Here is a 16447-nt window from a genome sequence, read left to right as displayed (position 1 = left end):
TTTATTCCAAGGAGAACAATCTTTTGTAACCATGACTGTGCCTGAAATTCATCAATCCAAAACAACGGCAATATGATGTGAATATTTGCAACTGTGTAAAATGGATGAAAGGAAATTGAGTTTCAGCCTGAAGAAGGGTTTGACTCTGAAACGCCCCCTATTCCTTTTCTCCAAAGATGCTGCCTGACCTGCTGAGTTACTCCAGCGTTTTGTGTCTATCGTCTATTGAAGGAAATTGACGCTCGAGTTTACACCACTTCCAAATTATATTCGATTCAAATAATTGGAAAAGGCAGTGAATGAGCTGATGAATTGGTATTACCTATTTTGTAGTCAAAATCTACTGTGCAGCGAAATGGGATTTCCATCTCCCTCCCTTTTTTATGATCATTATTGACAGCTGGTATATAAGTGCAAAGTACCAATTATGTCGGAGCAAAGTCAGATGTCAGATATCATATATCAAGACTGTAGTAACAAGAAATAAAAGTTCAACTATTTTGTAAAAACACTTGCAGGTGTGGAAACTAACTGTCTTCCAGCTGCTTGAAGCCGTTTGTGACCAGGTGTGGTGCATCGTGTTGTGAATGGAATTGTTGCTCTTTTAAACAGAGGGCGTTTACACGTTTAACATAATGTCATTTCTGTTTTTGACAGCTTGCTGAATGCCAATAAGATTAACTGTCTACGAGTGGATGCTTTTCAGGATCTCCATAACCTGAACCTCCTCTCCTTGTACGACAACAAGCTACAGACCATCGCCAAAGGCACTTTCGCTCCTCTGCGTGCCATCCAGACATTGTATGTATTCCTGGCTTTTCTCAGTGGATTGTAAAACTTCTATCATCTAAAAAGAATGCATGAGTTGAAGAAAGATAATTTTGTTCACTCAGAAAAAAAACATTTTTCTCCATCCCTTACAATAGACAATAGACAATAGGTGCAGGAGGAGGCCATTCGGCCCTTTGAGCCAGCACCGCCATTCAATGTGATCATGGCTGATCATTCTCAATCAGTACCCCGTTCCTGCCTTCTCCCCATACCCCCTGACTCTGCTATCCTTAAGAGCTCTATCTTAATCCGGCACAGATCAACTTGCACTTTATCCTGTCTAAAACTGTTACAATTGTTTCGTTGGGTTGCTGTTGTCTAAATTTATTAAACTATTGCATCGTATGGGAGGCGTATTCCCAATCTCGTTGTACCCCTGGATACAATGACAATAAAGATATATTGTATTGTATTGTATTGTAGCTCTCTCTTGAATGCATTCAGAGAATTGGCCTCCACTGCCTTCTGAGGCAGAGAATTCCAGATTCACAACTCTCTGACTGAAAAAGTTTTTCCTCATCTCAGTTCTAAATGGCCTACCCCTTATTCTTAAACTGTGGCCCCTTGTTCTGGATCCCTTCTTGTATGTATTCCTGGCTTTTCTCCATTCGTCTTCTAGTTGCTCTGTTCCTAGGCATGTGACAATGATTCATAAGCTCATAAGTGATAGGAGCAGAATAAGACCATTTGGCCCATCAAGTCTACTCCACCATTCAATCATGGCTAATCTATCTTTCCCTCTCAACCCCAATCTCCTGCCTTCTCCCCATTACCCCTGACACCCTCTCAACCCCAATCTCCTGCCTTCTCCCCATTACCCCTGACACCCTCCTCAACCTCCATTCAAGTTTATATTGCAGGAAGGCAGCTGTCCTCTTGATTGAGTGTTCACCTTTGCCTGCCTAAGGTTACATGCATATGCTGAAGTTAGACACAAAAAGCTGGAGTAACTCAGCGGGTCAGGCAGCTCCTCTGGAAAAAAGGAATAGGTGATGGTTCGGGTCAAGACCCGTCTTCAGATTGAGAGTCAGAGGAAAGGGAAATGAGAGATATAAATGGTGATATAGAGAGATACAGAACAATTGAATGAAAAATATGCAAAAAGTAACAGTGTTCAAGGAAAGGTGGGGTCCACAATGATTCATTGTTGGCTGTGGGCTAGGTGATAAAAGTTACTCCAGCTTTTTATGACGATCTTCAGTTTAAACCAGCATCTGCATTGTCTTCCTTTACATCTATCACATCTGGAAATGTTATTGATCTAGATCAGTACTCTTTGGTCCAGTTTATCTGTACCCTCAGTAGGATACAATTGATTTGCCTCTTTCCATTGTTAGCGCCCCAATTGCTGTTGTACTTCCTTTGTAGCACAAATGCCTGCTGTCTTCTTCATTATTTCTGCTGGTGTTCTCATCAGCAATACCCATTTTAAAACTTTCTTTTTAATTTGCTGATCTGATCTGAGATAAGCATGAATTTTAAATAACTATTCTGCTCTTTAATGCATTTCGAGTCACATTATTCATTTTCCTAGGTCATTGACTTCTGCATGATGTACAATTTCCGACTTATAGTCAAACCATTCCAGGAACTTTTCCAGGCAGAATATTATGTCCCTATATCCTGGTACCAAGGAAGCTACTGATCCAACCAGGCCTGTCCGAACTTCCCATTACAAAACCCTAATAACTGTATTTTGTTCACCATTGTAGCTTCTACCTTCCCAAGAAACAATTTACTTCATAGTGCCAGGGCATTGCTTGAGGTTTGGATTTCCAGAGATTTCCAGTTAACAATACCTGAACAATGGCAGTTTTAAATCTCTGGAAATGAAAGCAATGTTGGGCTTCGCAGCTACAATTTGCTTTAAATAATTCAGTAGAAAGGGCTGCAGTATGCCATGTCTCATCTATTCAGGTAATAAGCAGTTTTGAAGGTGATGCAGGACTAACAGCCAGTGTATCGAATGCTAAGTCGTACATTGTAAATTCTTAATGTATCAAATCCCAGTTAAATGCATTACAGCTGTAACCAACAATTGGAATCATTAGTCGGAGCTGGTGTGCTGCTCGTTTTGAAAAGCTGTTAGATTATTCTATGTTCCTACAGTAAGCATGGTAATTTTTCTTTGTACTTTTTTTTTGCTCCTTATAAAAGGCATTTGGCTCAGAACCCATTTATTTGTGATTGCCATCTGAAATGGCTTGCGGATTATCTCCACGCCAATCCCATTGAAACGAGTGGTGCTCGCTGCACTAGTCCACGCCGCCTGGCAAACAAGAGGATCGGGCAGATCAAGAGCAAGAAGTTCCGCTGCTCAGGTAATATGATTATCTCAACGCCGTTCCTTATTAATGTACTGTCTTGGCTGGAACCCGCTTCAACGTGGAGTTTCTTAAAATAAATCATCTGTTTTGGCTGTCGAATTATAAAACCTCTTGGAAATGTTCTTATTTTTCGGATTTGATGCTAAGTGCAGCAGGTCGGCTTTGTGCACTTTGGTTTATTGTTGACTGCTTGGAACCTGTGGATTTAATGTGAGATAAACTGTTTCTTTTTCCTTCAGCTGCTAACATTCAGGTGCATCTCTTCTGTCTTTTCCCTCTTTGTTTTGTTTTTGTAGCAAAAGAACAGTATTTCATTACAGGTAGGTTTGCCTGGCAAGCAGGACTGACAAGCTGTGGATTTCCCTTGGGATTTAGTGGAGCATTGCATGCTGTAGTAATCTGGTCATCAATAGATTGCAGCTTGTCCTCTTTCTTGTTTTCCCCCAAACTGATTCAACTCCTACCAGATGTTGTGCATGCAACCTTTTAACCTAAGTAACTGAATCCTTAAACCCATGCTTCCTGTCTCAGCTATGCAGTTGCCATGCTTCAGAATTCTTTTCAATATCCATTGGTTTGTGTACTAATTTTCTTACCCCATACATTCGTGTATCAAAAGAACGGTTTATTTCAACCTACCTGGCAACTGGATGTTGCAAATGCTTAAAACTATGCAAGGAATATTGGTCACAAATCATCTACCTCTCAGTCTTTGGCACCAGTGATGGAGCAAACAAAATTTACTTCATGTAAAAGTTGGGGAGGGATGACAGCCAATTAAGCCTGAGAAAAGTATCCTATGTAGCATAACTACTAAATAACCCACTTAGTGATGGGAAAAGTAAAATTAAGCAGCTGTTCTGAAAACAGAAAAATCCCTCAATGCTCTTCGGCAAACCTCAAGAAACGAGTGAGTCCATTTCATCTTCTGGTGGCTTTCCAGTGCAGTCACATATTGCCTGTAATGTGGTGACTAGAACAATGAGTACCTGAGTTGCGGTATGACTAGTATTTTGTTCCCTTCAAAGGCTTGAAAGTATTTGATAGGAAAGCTGGTTTAAACAATCGTAGATATGGCATTTGCATTAACGTTGAAGCTATGCAGCCTGAGGCAGATAACAGAGGGCCACTGTAGAAGGAGTGGATGCAGAGGTAAAGGAAGGGTAGTAGGCAGCTGAAAGTAGGCAGCTGAAAGGTAGGCATCTGGAAGGAAGGCTTAAAGGAGCAGAAGAAATATTTAGAGAGAGAGAGTTCCATCCGGTATGAATGAATCTTCAAAAATGTACAACATGGCATGAGGCCATTTAGACCACAGATTCTGTGGTGACATAAAAAAGAGATATATGACCCATCTTCTTGCACCAGCCCTACAGGCCCAAGTAGTTTTTAAATATGATTATGGTTTTTCCGCCTGCCACCCTTTCAGCTAGTGAGTTCCAAGTCCCAGCAATCTCTGGGCTTTTTTTCCTGCTATTTCCCTTCTAATCCGCCTACACATTTTTTAAAATGTGCTCCCTGTTTGGTTCCTCTGATAAAAGAAATAGATCCTGTTCATTTTTCCACCTCCGCCCCTTCATTATTTTTATTGAAGTCAGTCGAGTTTCCCCTCAGCTTCTTTTTTTCCCCAAGCCAATCTTCCATAAACAAACACCAACATGTTCAATTTTCCCTCAGAGATATGGCTTTTCACAATTTATCTCCTGGTGATTTTTCAGTGCCTTCACATATTTCCTGTAATGTGGTGACTAAAACAATCAGGACTTGACTTGTGATATGGCTCGTGTTTTATAGCTCCCTGCTCTTATTTTTTTATTGCTCTATTCCTTTCTGAGCACTTTTCTGGTTGAAATCAATTCTATCATGAGCACACTGAAATTTGGAATAACAAGGAACTGCAGATACTGGTTTACACCAAAGAAAGACACAACGTGCTGGAGTAACTCAACGGGCAGCCTCTCGGGAGAACACAGAACATGTTTCGAGTCATTTCTTCAGTCCGAAGAAGTAACTCGACCCATGTTCTCCAGAGGTTCTGCCTGACCTGTTGAGCATTTTGTGTTTATCAATGAAAGAGGGGCACAAAGTGCTGGAGTAACTCAACGGGTCAGACAGCATCTCTGGAGAGAAAGGATGGGTGAAGTTTTGGGTTGGGACCCTTCTTGAGACTGGACTGGCAGATAGGATTAGGGCGATGTGAGACTTGGAGAATGATGACCTAAAGTGCTGGAGCCTCTCTGGAGAACATGGATAGGTAACGTTTCGTGTCAGCTCTTCAGTCCATAGAACGATCTTGACCCATGTTCTCTTGAGATGCTGCATGACCATTGAGCATTTTGATTATTTACAGTGAAAGATGGGATTAGGACGGTGTGAGACTTGGGAAACATGATGACAGCAGTGGTTTGATAGGAAGCTAGAGCCTGAGTTACGTAGAATTCTGAACAAGCATTATTTGATTGGTGATTGTTCCATTGATAGACAAGGCCAAGGCTTTGATTTATGAGTCTGAAGAAACGTCACCCATTCCTTCTCTCCAGAGATGCTGCCTGACCCGCTGAGTTACTCCAGCATCTTGTGTCTAGCTTTGATTTATGAGACTTGTTAACATGTAGATATTAGTTACTCAATGGATGGGAAGTTACACGGCACAGATGAATCGAAAGTGATGAAAGCTTGCCCGAGGACGTCAATAGCAAGGCAAAGTCAGGCGATGTTATGTTGGTAGAGTAGCCAGTTGGAAGTGAAAATCTGCAGACAGATCAGCTTGTGATCAATAATTACAAATGGTATATTTCAACCTGGCCAAAGGCTTTGAAACTCTCTGTTTAACTGGAGAAAATTGCAGCTCATTCAATGCTACATGTCAGACTTTCATCTGAGCTTTTGTGTGGACAACTCAGTCCTCTTTCCACCTCAGTAATATTACCCACCTTTATCTCAACTTCAGGTCAATGGATGAAAGAACTGTAATTCGTCTTAAGTTCTCCTGGTTGGCTTAGTATTCTTTCATGAGTTCATAAGTCATAGGAGCTTATTAGGCCATTCAGCCCTCGAGTCTACTTTGCCATTCAATCATGGTCAATCATGCCATGGTCTATTGATCTCCTCCTTCAAACCTTGGTTTTTACATCCTCTCCCATCATGTTAATCCATCACCTAGGTTCTTGCTGGCTTTGTATTACCTCCTGGTCCTGCACCACCTCCAATTCAAAGGTCTGATCTCTCCCCGCCTGAAATTGGTCAACCTGGGGAGTACATTCGGCAACAGACTGGTTCCACCAAGATGCAGTACAGAATGCCACAGGAGATCCTGCTTCCCTGTGGCTATAGAACTGTACAACTCCTCCCCCATCTGTTGTGGGATAGACTGACTGACTGACTCCCTCCCCAATCTTTGCACATCCCCAATCCTTTCCACTCGTCACTTTAATTTCACATTTCATGTATTTTGTGTTTTATGACTGTTGGCAGATCAATTTCCCTCCTGGGATAAATGAAATTCTATCGTCTCGTACCATATTGTATCATAAATTCCATCCCACCCTCATTCATTCCCACTGCTCCTTGGCACAACATTCCCACTACAGCCATTAATGGCAACAAAACTGAGGTCAGTGGCTGAAATGGTGGCATTGTAGGGAGTGCAACTATCGCTATCCCGGATCCGGCAGCCTGGCTTCAATCCTCACTTCCAATGTTGTCTGTGTGGAGCTTGCACAGTCTCCCTGTGACCACATAGGTTTCCCCCAGGTACAGCCAAAAGTATGCTGATTGTTTGGCTAATTAGGATACTTGTAATTTGGCCTGAATGTTGGTAGCAGTGTGAGAAGCAGGAAGAGGGGGTGCTTATCGTTATGTGTGAGAGTAGGCTAAAGGGAATAAATGGGCAATAGGACCAAAGGGATTGCCCTGGGAGCCAACCTAGACTTGTTGGGCCAAATTAGTTCTTTCCATGCCACAGAAAATAAATATGAATGACTCAGAAGAAGGACTCTTCATTGGCTACATGTCTACTAAGAAAAAGCACAGTTATTATTGCAACCCATGTATCTTAGTCCCAGCCTATCACTGCACGTGTTCCTCTGGGCTGTGTCCCATGCCAATCCCATCATAAGATTACGTCACCTAGTATTTTATATTTCCACCCTGGAAAATAGGTTCTGACCAATGACTACCCAATTTATGCCTCCCATAATTTCAAATACTTGTATCACGTCTCCCCACAACCTCCAGCATTCCAAAGAAAACAATCCAAGTTTCTCCAACATCTCCTTGTAGGTAATACCACCTAATCCAGGCCACATTGTAGTAAACCTCTTATGCATCCTCTCCAAAGCCTTCACATCCTTCATGTAATGGGGCGATCAGAACTGCGTGCAGTACTCCAAATGCAGCCTGACTGAGGTCTTTTGAGCTGCATCGTGACTTCCTGACTCTGAAAATCAATGCTCTGACCAATGAAAATAATCGCATTTCTTTAATGAAGGAATTTCATTCCATAAGGCAGTCCCAATTGGGTATGCTTGCTTACAATGGAAGTTTGATTTCACTCACAACTTATAACATAATGAAGCACCTTATTTCAGTATTAGGTAAAGACCAAAACTTTTATAATATGGATCAGTTCTCTGGATATATGCAGCTCTGAAAACACTTATGGAACTCACATCATTCTGGCAAAGTAACCCACCAAATTGGCATTTCATTCACACTGGACTTTATATCCTCTATTACTGACGCACCATGACAGGAGATTTATAATTTACAAGATGCATGTAGTAATTTGACAATGCATCTTTAATAGAATCCTCAAACCTACTACCTGTTTTACCTATAAGGAATTAGAGCAACAACACATGGGAATGTTCTTTGCTGCAGATTGCCCTCTTAAAACCCACATTATTCCAGCTGGGAAACAGATTGCTGATCCATCATTACTTGGTCAAAATTATGAATTTCCCAACCAGGAGAATATCTTCAGCACATCAGCAGCAACAGTTCAAGAAGGATACTCACTCCCAAATTCTCAAGGATATTAACTGGCCTTCACAGCAAAACCTTTGTCCATGGAGATTCTTTAAACAATCTGAATTTGTCTTTGACTCTGAAAAGGACAAGAGACGAGTAGTCCTGCTAGGAACCAAATTGAACTTAATTGAGCAGGTTATCAGCAATTTAATGCCTCTTGATAGCACTTGTGAATTTACTCCTTCCATTATTTTGTAGGTAATTGGGAATTAACTGGAGAGGGAGAGGGAGAGGGAGAGGAGATTGGATTTGCCTTGATTTTTAAGTACAAGTCATAACTTTAAAATTTGCGACCTGAATCCTGTAAAAAAAAAAATCCTTGACACTTTTCATTTTTAATGTTTAAAGGTATTATCATCATCCCTTCATCTAAATCTGTTTTAGACCCCCCCACCACAATTTAAAACCGAGGAAGAGGTACTTTGCTTGGTTCATGGTGGCTCCTCTCTGCATTTCTATGGAAAATTGTTGTAATTTGCTTAATTCTTTATTCTACCTGAATTTAGCTTGAAAATGCACTGGGATGCTGCCTGAACAAGAAACACCTATTGATGCAGCGACAGTCAAAAATACATTCTGCAGTCATTGCAATAGATAGAAAGATGGTTCTATTTATGTGCTGACTTTCATTGATTGGGAATACCCCAAAACACTTTACCCCCAATTACGTTATTTAATTAGAGTGTAGCACTATTTCTCACAGAAAGATAAGAACATAAATAGACTATTCAAACCCTCTACTCTGCTTGCTATTCAATGAAATATTCAGTGACCAAATCCAAACGATCTGCCTCTGCCCATATTCCTTAATGCCATTGTTTAAAAAAGTCACATATCAGATTGAAAATTAACAATTCATCATGGAGCAATTGTTCGGTAAAGAAAAAACTTCCAAATTTCTACCATCCTCTACATATATTGGACCTTACCAGATTTATTCCTGTAGGAGGTGGACACAAAATGCTGGAGTAACTCAGCGAGACAGGCAGCATCTATGGAGAGAAGGAATGGGTGACGTTTCGGGTCGAGACCCTTCTTCAGACGAAGGAAGAAGACATCAGAAGAAGTGTCTTGACCCGAAACGCCACCCATTCCTTCTCTCCAGGGATGCTGCCTGTCCCGCTGAGTTATTCCAGCATTTTGTGTCTGCCTTCGATTTAAACCAGCATCTGCAGTTCTTTCCTACAAATTATTCCTGGTGGACCTACCTCCTATTTTTTGACCATGCTTCTAGTTGTAGACTCCCCAGTCAGCAGAAATAGCTACAGCCACATATGTTGCCTCAGCACCTGCCTGCTTCACCATCTTGTACCATGAACACCAGCAGACATAGCTTCTTTTTACATTATTGTATCTTGAACATTTTGATCAACCCATCCACTGAACTTTTAACTTCCAGGGAATTCAAATCTAGTTTGAGAATCACATTTCATGACTGAAGCTTGGAGTTCAAATCTTACTCTTCCCTTCCTGAGGCAGTTTACATTTTTTGAAGTTTGCAGCCCAGAACTGCTTATAATACTCCATGTGCGGTCTAACCAAAGATGTATAATGTAGTAACCCACACTTAGTAATGTCCATTAAACACTTGTGCGATAATGACCATATCATCTCTTTGAGCAATTTGAATTGTGAGAATAATATTGACAAGGACACTTGCCTGAAACTTTGCAGTCCAACCAAGATATAGAAACTCCAGCAAAAATGAAAATTGAAAATCTACAGAGGCTGGAAATCTGAAAGAAAGCAGAAAATGCTGGATACATTCAGCAGGTGTTGCAGCATTTGTGAATGAGAAACAGAGTTATGTTTCACAGTTCTGACAAAGGTCTCTGGCTTGAAGTGTTAACTCTCTTTCTCTTTGCACAGATGCTGCTGTTTAAAACATTTTCTGTGCTATTTCAGAGCCCCCAGCAGTGTAGCAGTGTACTGCGCTGGAGTGTCAGCCTGGACTATGTGCTCTTTTTTGTTAAATATGACATGAATCCGCATCTTTTGATTCATGAGTGCTTTTACTGAGCTACGGTTCATTGCATTTTTTTAGGGACAGACACATACTTCCAAAATGTGAATAAGAACTTTATGATATTGTGAAGCAAACACGGGTATAGTGAGCAGATACGTAAGAGGGCTGGGGAGATACCAGGGTCTGATGTCCCCAAAAATAATCAGTACTAACGGAACATTGTTGCAGAATATTGCAGGCTGTTCACTTCCTGCAAGATTTGGCCTCCATCTTAATCTACAAGTGCTGTGTGGTTGAATCGCTATTTCCATTTTTTTCCCAGTCTTTGGCAACTGCGTAGCTGTGCATTTTAAACATTGTTTAGCAACCGCTTAACTTTTAAAGGTTAGATTGATTCCAGACAATACTTTGTGTTGCACATGTCCGCTGTTTTGCCTCTATACAATTTGATAGAGAGTGTGAATGTATATAGTTGCACTAAAAGGCTGAATGCCATGTACATGTCTAAATCAGTCCAAATTGCAACAGCTTAAGTATAAATACTGAAACATATTGAAAACAAAACTGGTTTTCACCAAGACCATTTTGTTGAGAAATGGATCCATGAATTAAATTGTGCTATTATATTTTTTAAAAGCCAACTTCTTGTAGCATTAGGAAAATTCAAGCCTTTTTGAGGCAATCCGTAGTGTAGAATTATCTGACGTGATTGGGTAGCTTGGTAAACAAAGCTTGTCATTGTACCTCTGTATACGTGACAGTAATAATCCTTAACTATGATTTGACACCCACCTCCACAACATATTTCCCAATATTTATTATAAATAGCAGTGTTTTGAAATTATGCCACTGCCATTGTCCGATAATATTGATTGAATAATTTAAAATGTATTTATTGTAACTTTGTGCCATGCCTTAAACTGGCAATATACAATTCTAAAGTGAGTGTTGTTGGTTCTCTAGTGTGGCTCGTTACCATTGACATGTACTCTACCCGGGTACGGTCTGCTGGTCAAGTTTATTCCTCCATTCAACTTAATTAACAAAAGATAAAGTGCAGATCTCTTATCACAAATGGATTGGCTGCTTTCTTTGCTTTCCTGACGATAAATGCAATCACACTGTCTCTCTTTTCCTTCTGTGCTTCTTTACTTTTTACAGGAATTCACCATTTTGGCTGTAAGTACAACTATGTGCGCTACTGACACTTTACCTCTATCGCCTTCACCTCCTGTTCTTTCAGATCTGAACTCTCCCAAGCTATTTTATTTCCCTTTATGTTCCTAGCTTGTAGCTACACAGCCACCCTGTTGACAAGAAACCAACCAGCTCTCAGTCAAAACTGCCCTTGTCCCATTTCTCCATACCCTCATGTTCCCCAATGTATCAGGTTTTTGGTAGTGCTTAGTATGTCAGCTTCACTAAGTACTGAATTGGAGCAATATTCAATGGAAAGAGCTATTCTTTCATGGTGGCATGTATATTGCTTGCGTTCAGTGTATAATTCGCAATAGTTGTTTTGCTATTTATTAACTGAATGTGGATATTAGTATGCTCCTTTGTGAAAACTAATGCTTTTGTACCCCGGCTTCCTGCTGCCTCGTTCTGTACCTCTTACAGTAGAATGCTCTGCCTTCTTTCCTCTACTACCTTCCCTCACACTTTTACCTGGCCTAGCTGATGCGGTTCTGAAATTCAGCGGGATTTTCCTTTGTGCTTGATCTAACCATGTGGTTGAAAGGTACGAATAAAACATGGTTCTGTCAAGCACCATGGAGCGTCACGTAAACCTTCCACAGCATGCCAAGCGACAAACATTATAAGTACCTAGAGAGAGAGAGAGAGAGAGAGAGAGTTGTACCTCTTGTCAAAGAACAAAAATGGCTTATGATCAGAGGTTCAAAAAAGGTTCAGCCGACAGAAATCTTTTGAGCTAGAGATCAATTTAATGATATTTATAGCGATCATAGCTAATTGAACGTCTCAACAAAAAAAAAAATGGATAAAAGTGTAATTGCAATTTTATGCAATTTTATGCAAGAAAAAGCAGGTGAAGGAACAAAATGAATGACTACAATAGACGTATTTCTCCAGGTGTAGATCTTTTTCAGTCCTTATTGGAATTCTACTCACTCTTTCCAACAAATGGATCAGGTGGGAGCAGTAAATTGAATTGAGTAAGATTTATCAACACCATGAGCTGACAAAGATTATTAGAAAAGTCAGTTAGTTGTGGAGTAAAAATAGCAATAGAAGGATTCTGCATTGAAAGGTCAGCTTGTAAATGTTACCTTTACTTTTCTGGATCTTAACTTTAGCTGAATATAAAGTTCACGATCTACATGTAATATTTTAGCTCTCGAAGTTTTGCTTTCTGTATGGTCTTTGTTAAAATCTGACCTAAGATTTTTTTTCCCCGTGTTAATCAATCCTCTTTGTAAATATCTCCAGTGTGAAACATCTGCTTTCTTCATTTGGCGATTTGAATAATCTGAAATTTTTGACTCAAATAATCTGCAGGCACAGAGGATTACAGAAACAAACTCAGTGGAGACTGCTTCATGGATCTCGCTTGCCCTGAAAAGTGCCGATGCGAGGGAACCACTGTGGACTGCTCCAATCAAAGACTAACTAAAATTCCTGATCACATCCCTCAGTACACAGCAGAGTTGTAAGTCGGCGCATCAATCCCTTTATTTCCCATCCTTCCTTACTCTCTCTTATCTTTGCTTTCTTTACAAGTGATATTAAAAATTTCTAAGGAAAATTGTATATTCATGATTTGACTAGGGGGATTTGTGACAAAGTTTGCAGATGGTACAAAAATAGGTGGAGGGGCAGGTAGTGTAGCGAAAGCAGGGACTCTGCAGAAGGACTTGGACAGGTTGGGAGAGTGGGAAAATAAGTGGCAAATGGAATATAGTGTAGCAAAGTGTAGAGTCATCCATTTTGGTAGCAGGAATAAAGGTATAGACTATTTTCTAAATGGGGTGAGAATCCAGAAATCGGAGGGATTTGGGAGTGCTAGTGCAGGATTCCCAAAAAGTTAAATTGCAAGTGAAATCGATAGTGAAGAAAGCAAACTCAATGCTAACATTTGTTTCAAGAGGACCTGTATACAAAAACAGGGATGTATTGTTGAGGCTCTATAAGGCGTTGGTGTAGCCACTTTTGGAATATTGTGAGCAATTTTTGGTACTATATCTGAGGAAGGAGAGGGTCCAGAGGAGATTTACAAAAATGATCCCAGAAATGAGTAGGTTAACCTATGATGAGCTTTTGTTAGCACTGGGCCTGTACTCGCTAGAATTTAGAAGAACTCTTTTTAGTCAGAGAGTTGTGAATCTGTGGAATTCTCTGCCTCAGAGGGCAGTGGAGGCCAATTCTCTGAATACATTCAAGAGAGAGCTAGATAGAGCTCTTAAGGATAGTGGAGTCAGGGGGTATGGGGAGAAGGAAGGAACGGGGTACTGATTGAGAATGATCAGCCATGATCACATTGAATGGCGGTGCTGGCTCGAAGGGCCGAATGGCCTACTCCTGCACCTATTGTCTATTGTCTATAATGAGGTGGGACCTCATTGAAACATACAGAATAGTGAAAGGCTAGTGGGAGGGTCTAGGACTAGAGGTAATAGCCTCAGAATTAAAGAAGTTTCTTTTAGGAAGGAGATGAGGAGAAATTTCTTTAGTCAGATGGTGGTGAATCTGTGGAATTCTTTGCCATTGGATATTTTTAAGGTCGAGATAGATAGATTCTTGATTAGCACAGGTGTCAGAAGTTATGGGGAGAAGGCAGGCGAATGGAGTTTACAGGGAGAGATAGTTCAGCCATGATTGAATAGTGGAGTAGACTTGATGGGCGAAATGGTCTAATTCTATTCCTATTCCTTATGACCTTATGACCTTATGACCTTATGACCTGCGGCACGGTAGCGCAGCGGTAGAGTTGCTGCTTTACAGCGAATGCAGCGCCAGAGACTCAGGTTCGATCCTGACTACGGGTGCTGCACTGTAAGGAGTTTGTACGTTCTCCCCGTGACCTGCGTGGGTTTTCTCCGAGATCTTCGGTTTCCTCCCACACTCCAAAGACGTACAGGTATGTAGGTTAATTGGCTGGGTAAATGTAAAAATTGTCCCTAGTGGGTGTAGGATAGTGTTAATGTACGGGGATCGCTGGGCGGCACGGACTTGGTGGGCCGAAAAGGCCTGTTTCCGGCTGTATATATATGATATGATATGATATGATATGAAACATAGAATTTGTTTATAAAATGAACTTTGAGCTGATTGTACAAAGTTATTCTTATAGCAGAAAGGATTTGGTTGCATATTATAACCAGTCTCAATTTTCCATGCCTGAACAGTCATTTCAGAGAGCAGTAAATATAACTATAGGCCTGCCCTGATGTGAATGACAGATTACCTTCCCTAAGTTATGACTTTGAGGTAAATGTTTTTAAGGCAGTAGTTTCATGTTTACCATTACAAACAATATCTTTCATTTTAATTCCAGACTTAATTTCAGGTTAAATTGTCCTGGTGGAATTCAACCTCTTGTTTCCAGGTCAATAATCGAGGCTTTTCAATACAAGCACTGGAATAACCACTGTCAATTGTGCCCATATTTATAATCGGGGAAACAAGGAAGAACAGAAATGACATTTGAATCTGAATTACCGTTATTGTCATTCAAAATTAATTGAACGAAAATCATTTGCCACGCAGCCACGACAGTACAGAGTAAAAGACACAAGACACACAATTTTAACACAAATGTCCATCACAGTGACTCCTCCAGACACCCCTTCACTGTGATGGAAGGCAAAAAAATTCCTTCTCTCTTCCCCCATGCTTCTCCCACGGACAGATAGTTCGACTTCTGCCAAGGCGACCGAGGCTCCCGACTCGTGCAGCCCCCGCAAGGAGATGGAAGGTACCGCGGCCGAGCCGCGCCGGGCGCTGGAAGGCCCCCCGGCCGAGCCGCGCCGGGCGCTGGAAGGCCCCCCGGCCGAGCCGCGCCTCGATTTAAAAAAAAATAAAGGTTTCCCCCCCCCCCCCCCCCCCACATATACACAGCTAAAAATAAACTACTACACACATCTAACACTAACACATAGACAAAAAAAGAAAAAAGACAAACAGACTGCCGGCGAGCCGCAGCCGCATGGCGGTGCAGCCATCTTGGAACATTAAAGCTGTACGTAAGAGCAGAGCATTAAAGTGAGAGGGGCCAAGTTTAAAGGAGATGTGTGAGGGGGGGGGGGTAGGTTTTGTTTTCACACAGAAGTGGGATGAGTTCCTAGAATGTTGAAAGGCTGGAGCGATTGGGCTTGTATACACTGGAATTTAGAAGGATGAGGGGGGATCTTATTGAAACATATAAGATAATTAGGGGATTGGACACATTAGAGGCAGGAAACATGTTCCCAATGTTGGGGGAGTCCAGAACAAGGGGCCACAGTTTAAGAATAAGGGGTAGGCCATTTAGAACGGAGATGAGGAAGAACTTTTTCAGTCAGAGAGTGGTGAAGGTGTGGAATTCTCCGCCTCAGAAGGCAGTGGAGGCCAGTTCATTGGATGCTTTCAAGAGAGAGCTGGATAGAGCTCTTAAGGATAGCGGAGTGAGGGGGTATGGGGAGAAGGCAGGAACGGGGTACTGATTGAGAGTGATCAGCCATGATCGCATTGAATGGCGGTGCTGGCTCGAAGGGCTGAATGGCCTACTCCTGCACCTATTGTCTATTGTCTATTGTCTATTGCTCTCAGGGAGTGTGGTGGAGACGGATGTGATAGTGGCTTTTAAGAGGCTTTGAGATAGGTACATGGACATGCAGGGAGTGGAGGGATATGAATCACATGCAGGCAGAGCAGGTTAGTTTATCTTGGCATCAAGAAGCATTGTGTGATATTAAGCAGGATTCCCAAGAGGTTAATCTGCAAGTCAAATCGCTAGTAAAGAAAGCAAATACAATGGGCTTGTATTTCGAGAGGGCTTGTATACAAAAAGAGGGATGTAATGCTGAGGCTCTATAAGGCGCTGGTCAGGCCGCATTTGGAATATTGTGAGCAATTTTGGGCACCATATATAAGGAAGGATGTGCTGGTGAAGTCAGAGGCTGGTGAATCTGTGGAATTCTTTGCCACAGAAGGCTGTGGAGGCAAAGTCAGTGGATATATTTAAGGCAGAGATAGATAAATTCTTGTTTAGCACAGGTGTCAGAGGCAAAGGGGAGAAGGCAGGAGAATGGGTGCAAAGGTCTTTTATTGTCACATGTACCAATTAAGGTACAGT

General features: G+C 41.4%; 1 protein-coding gene across 3 annotated transcripts in view; it reads left to right on the top strand.

The window, feature by feature from the left end:
• The window catches only part of slit2 (slit homolog 2 (Drosophila)), a 392618-nt gene that overhangs the window by 296457 nt on the left and 79714 nt on the right, over window positions 1–16447 (top strand). For all 3 annotated transcript variants that reach the window (XM_078400635.1, XM_078400644.1, XM_078400653.1), the window contains exons 13-15: window positions 658–801; window positions 2989–3152; window positions 12673–12823. In XM_078400635.1, coding sequence (XP_078256761.1) covers window positions 658–801; window positions 2989–3152; window positions 12673–12823 — 459 coding nt within the window. The remainder of the gene's footprint in view (window positions 1–657; window positions 802–2988; window positions 3153–12672; window positions 12824–16447) is intronic.

The sequence above is a fragment of the Rhinoraja longicauda genome, chromosome 1, assembly GCF_053455715.1.
Source record: "Rhinoraja longicauda isolate Sanriku21f chromosome 1, sRhiLon1.1, whole genome shotgun sequence".
Taxonomy (NCBI): Eukaryota; Metazoa; Chordata; class Chondrichthyes; order Rajiformes; family Arhynchobatidae; genus Rhinoraja; species Rhinoraja longicauda.
Note: the sequence above shows the minus strand (reverse complement) of the source record. Positions and strands in the feature narration are given on the sequence as shown.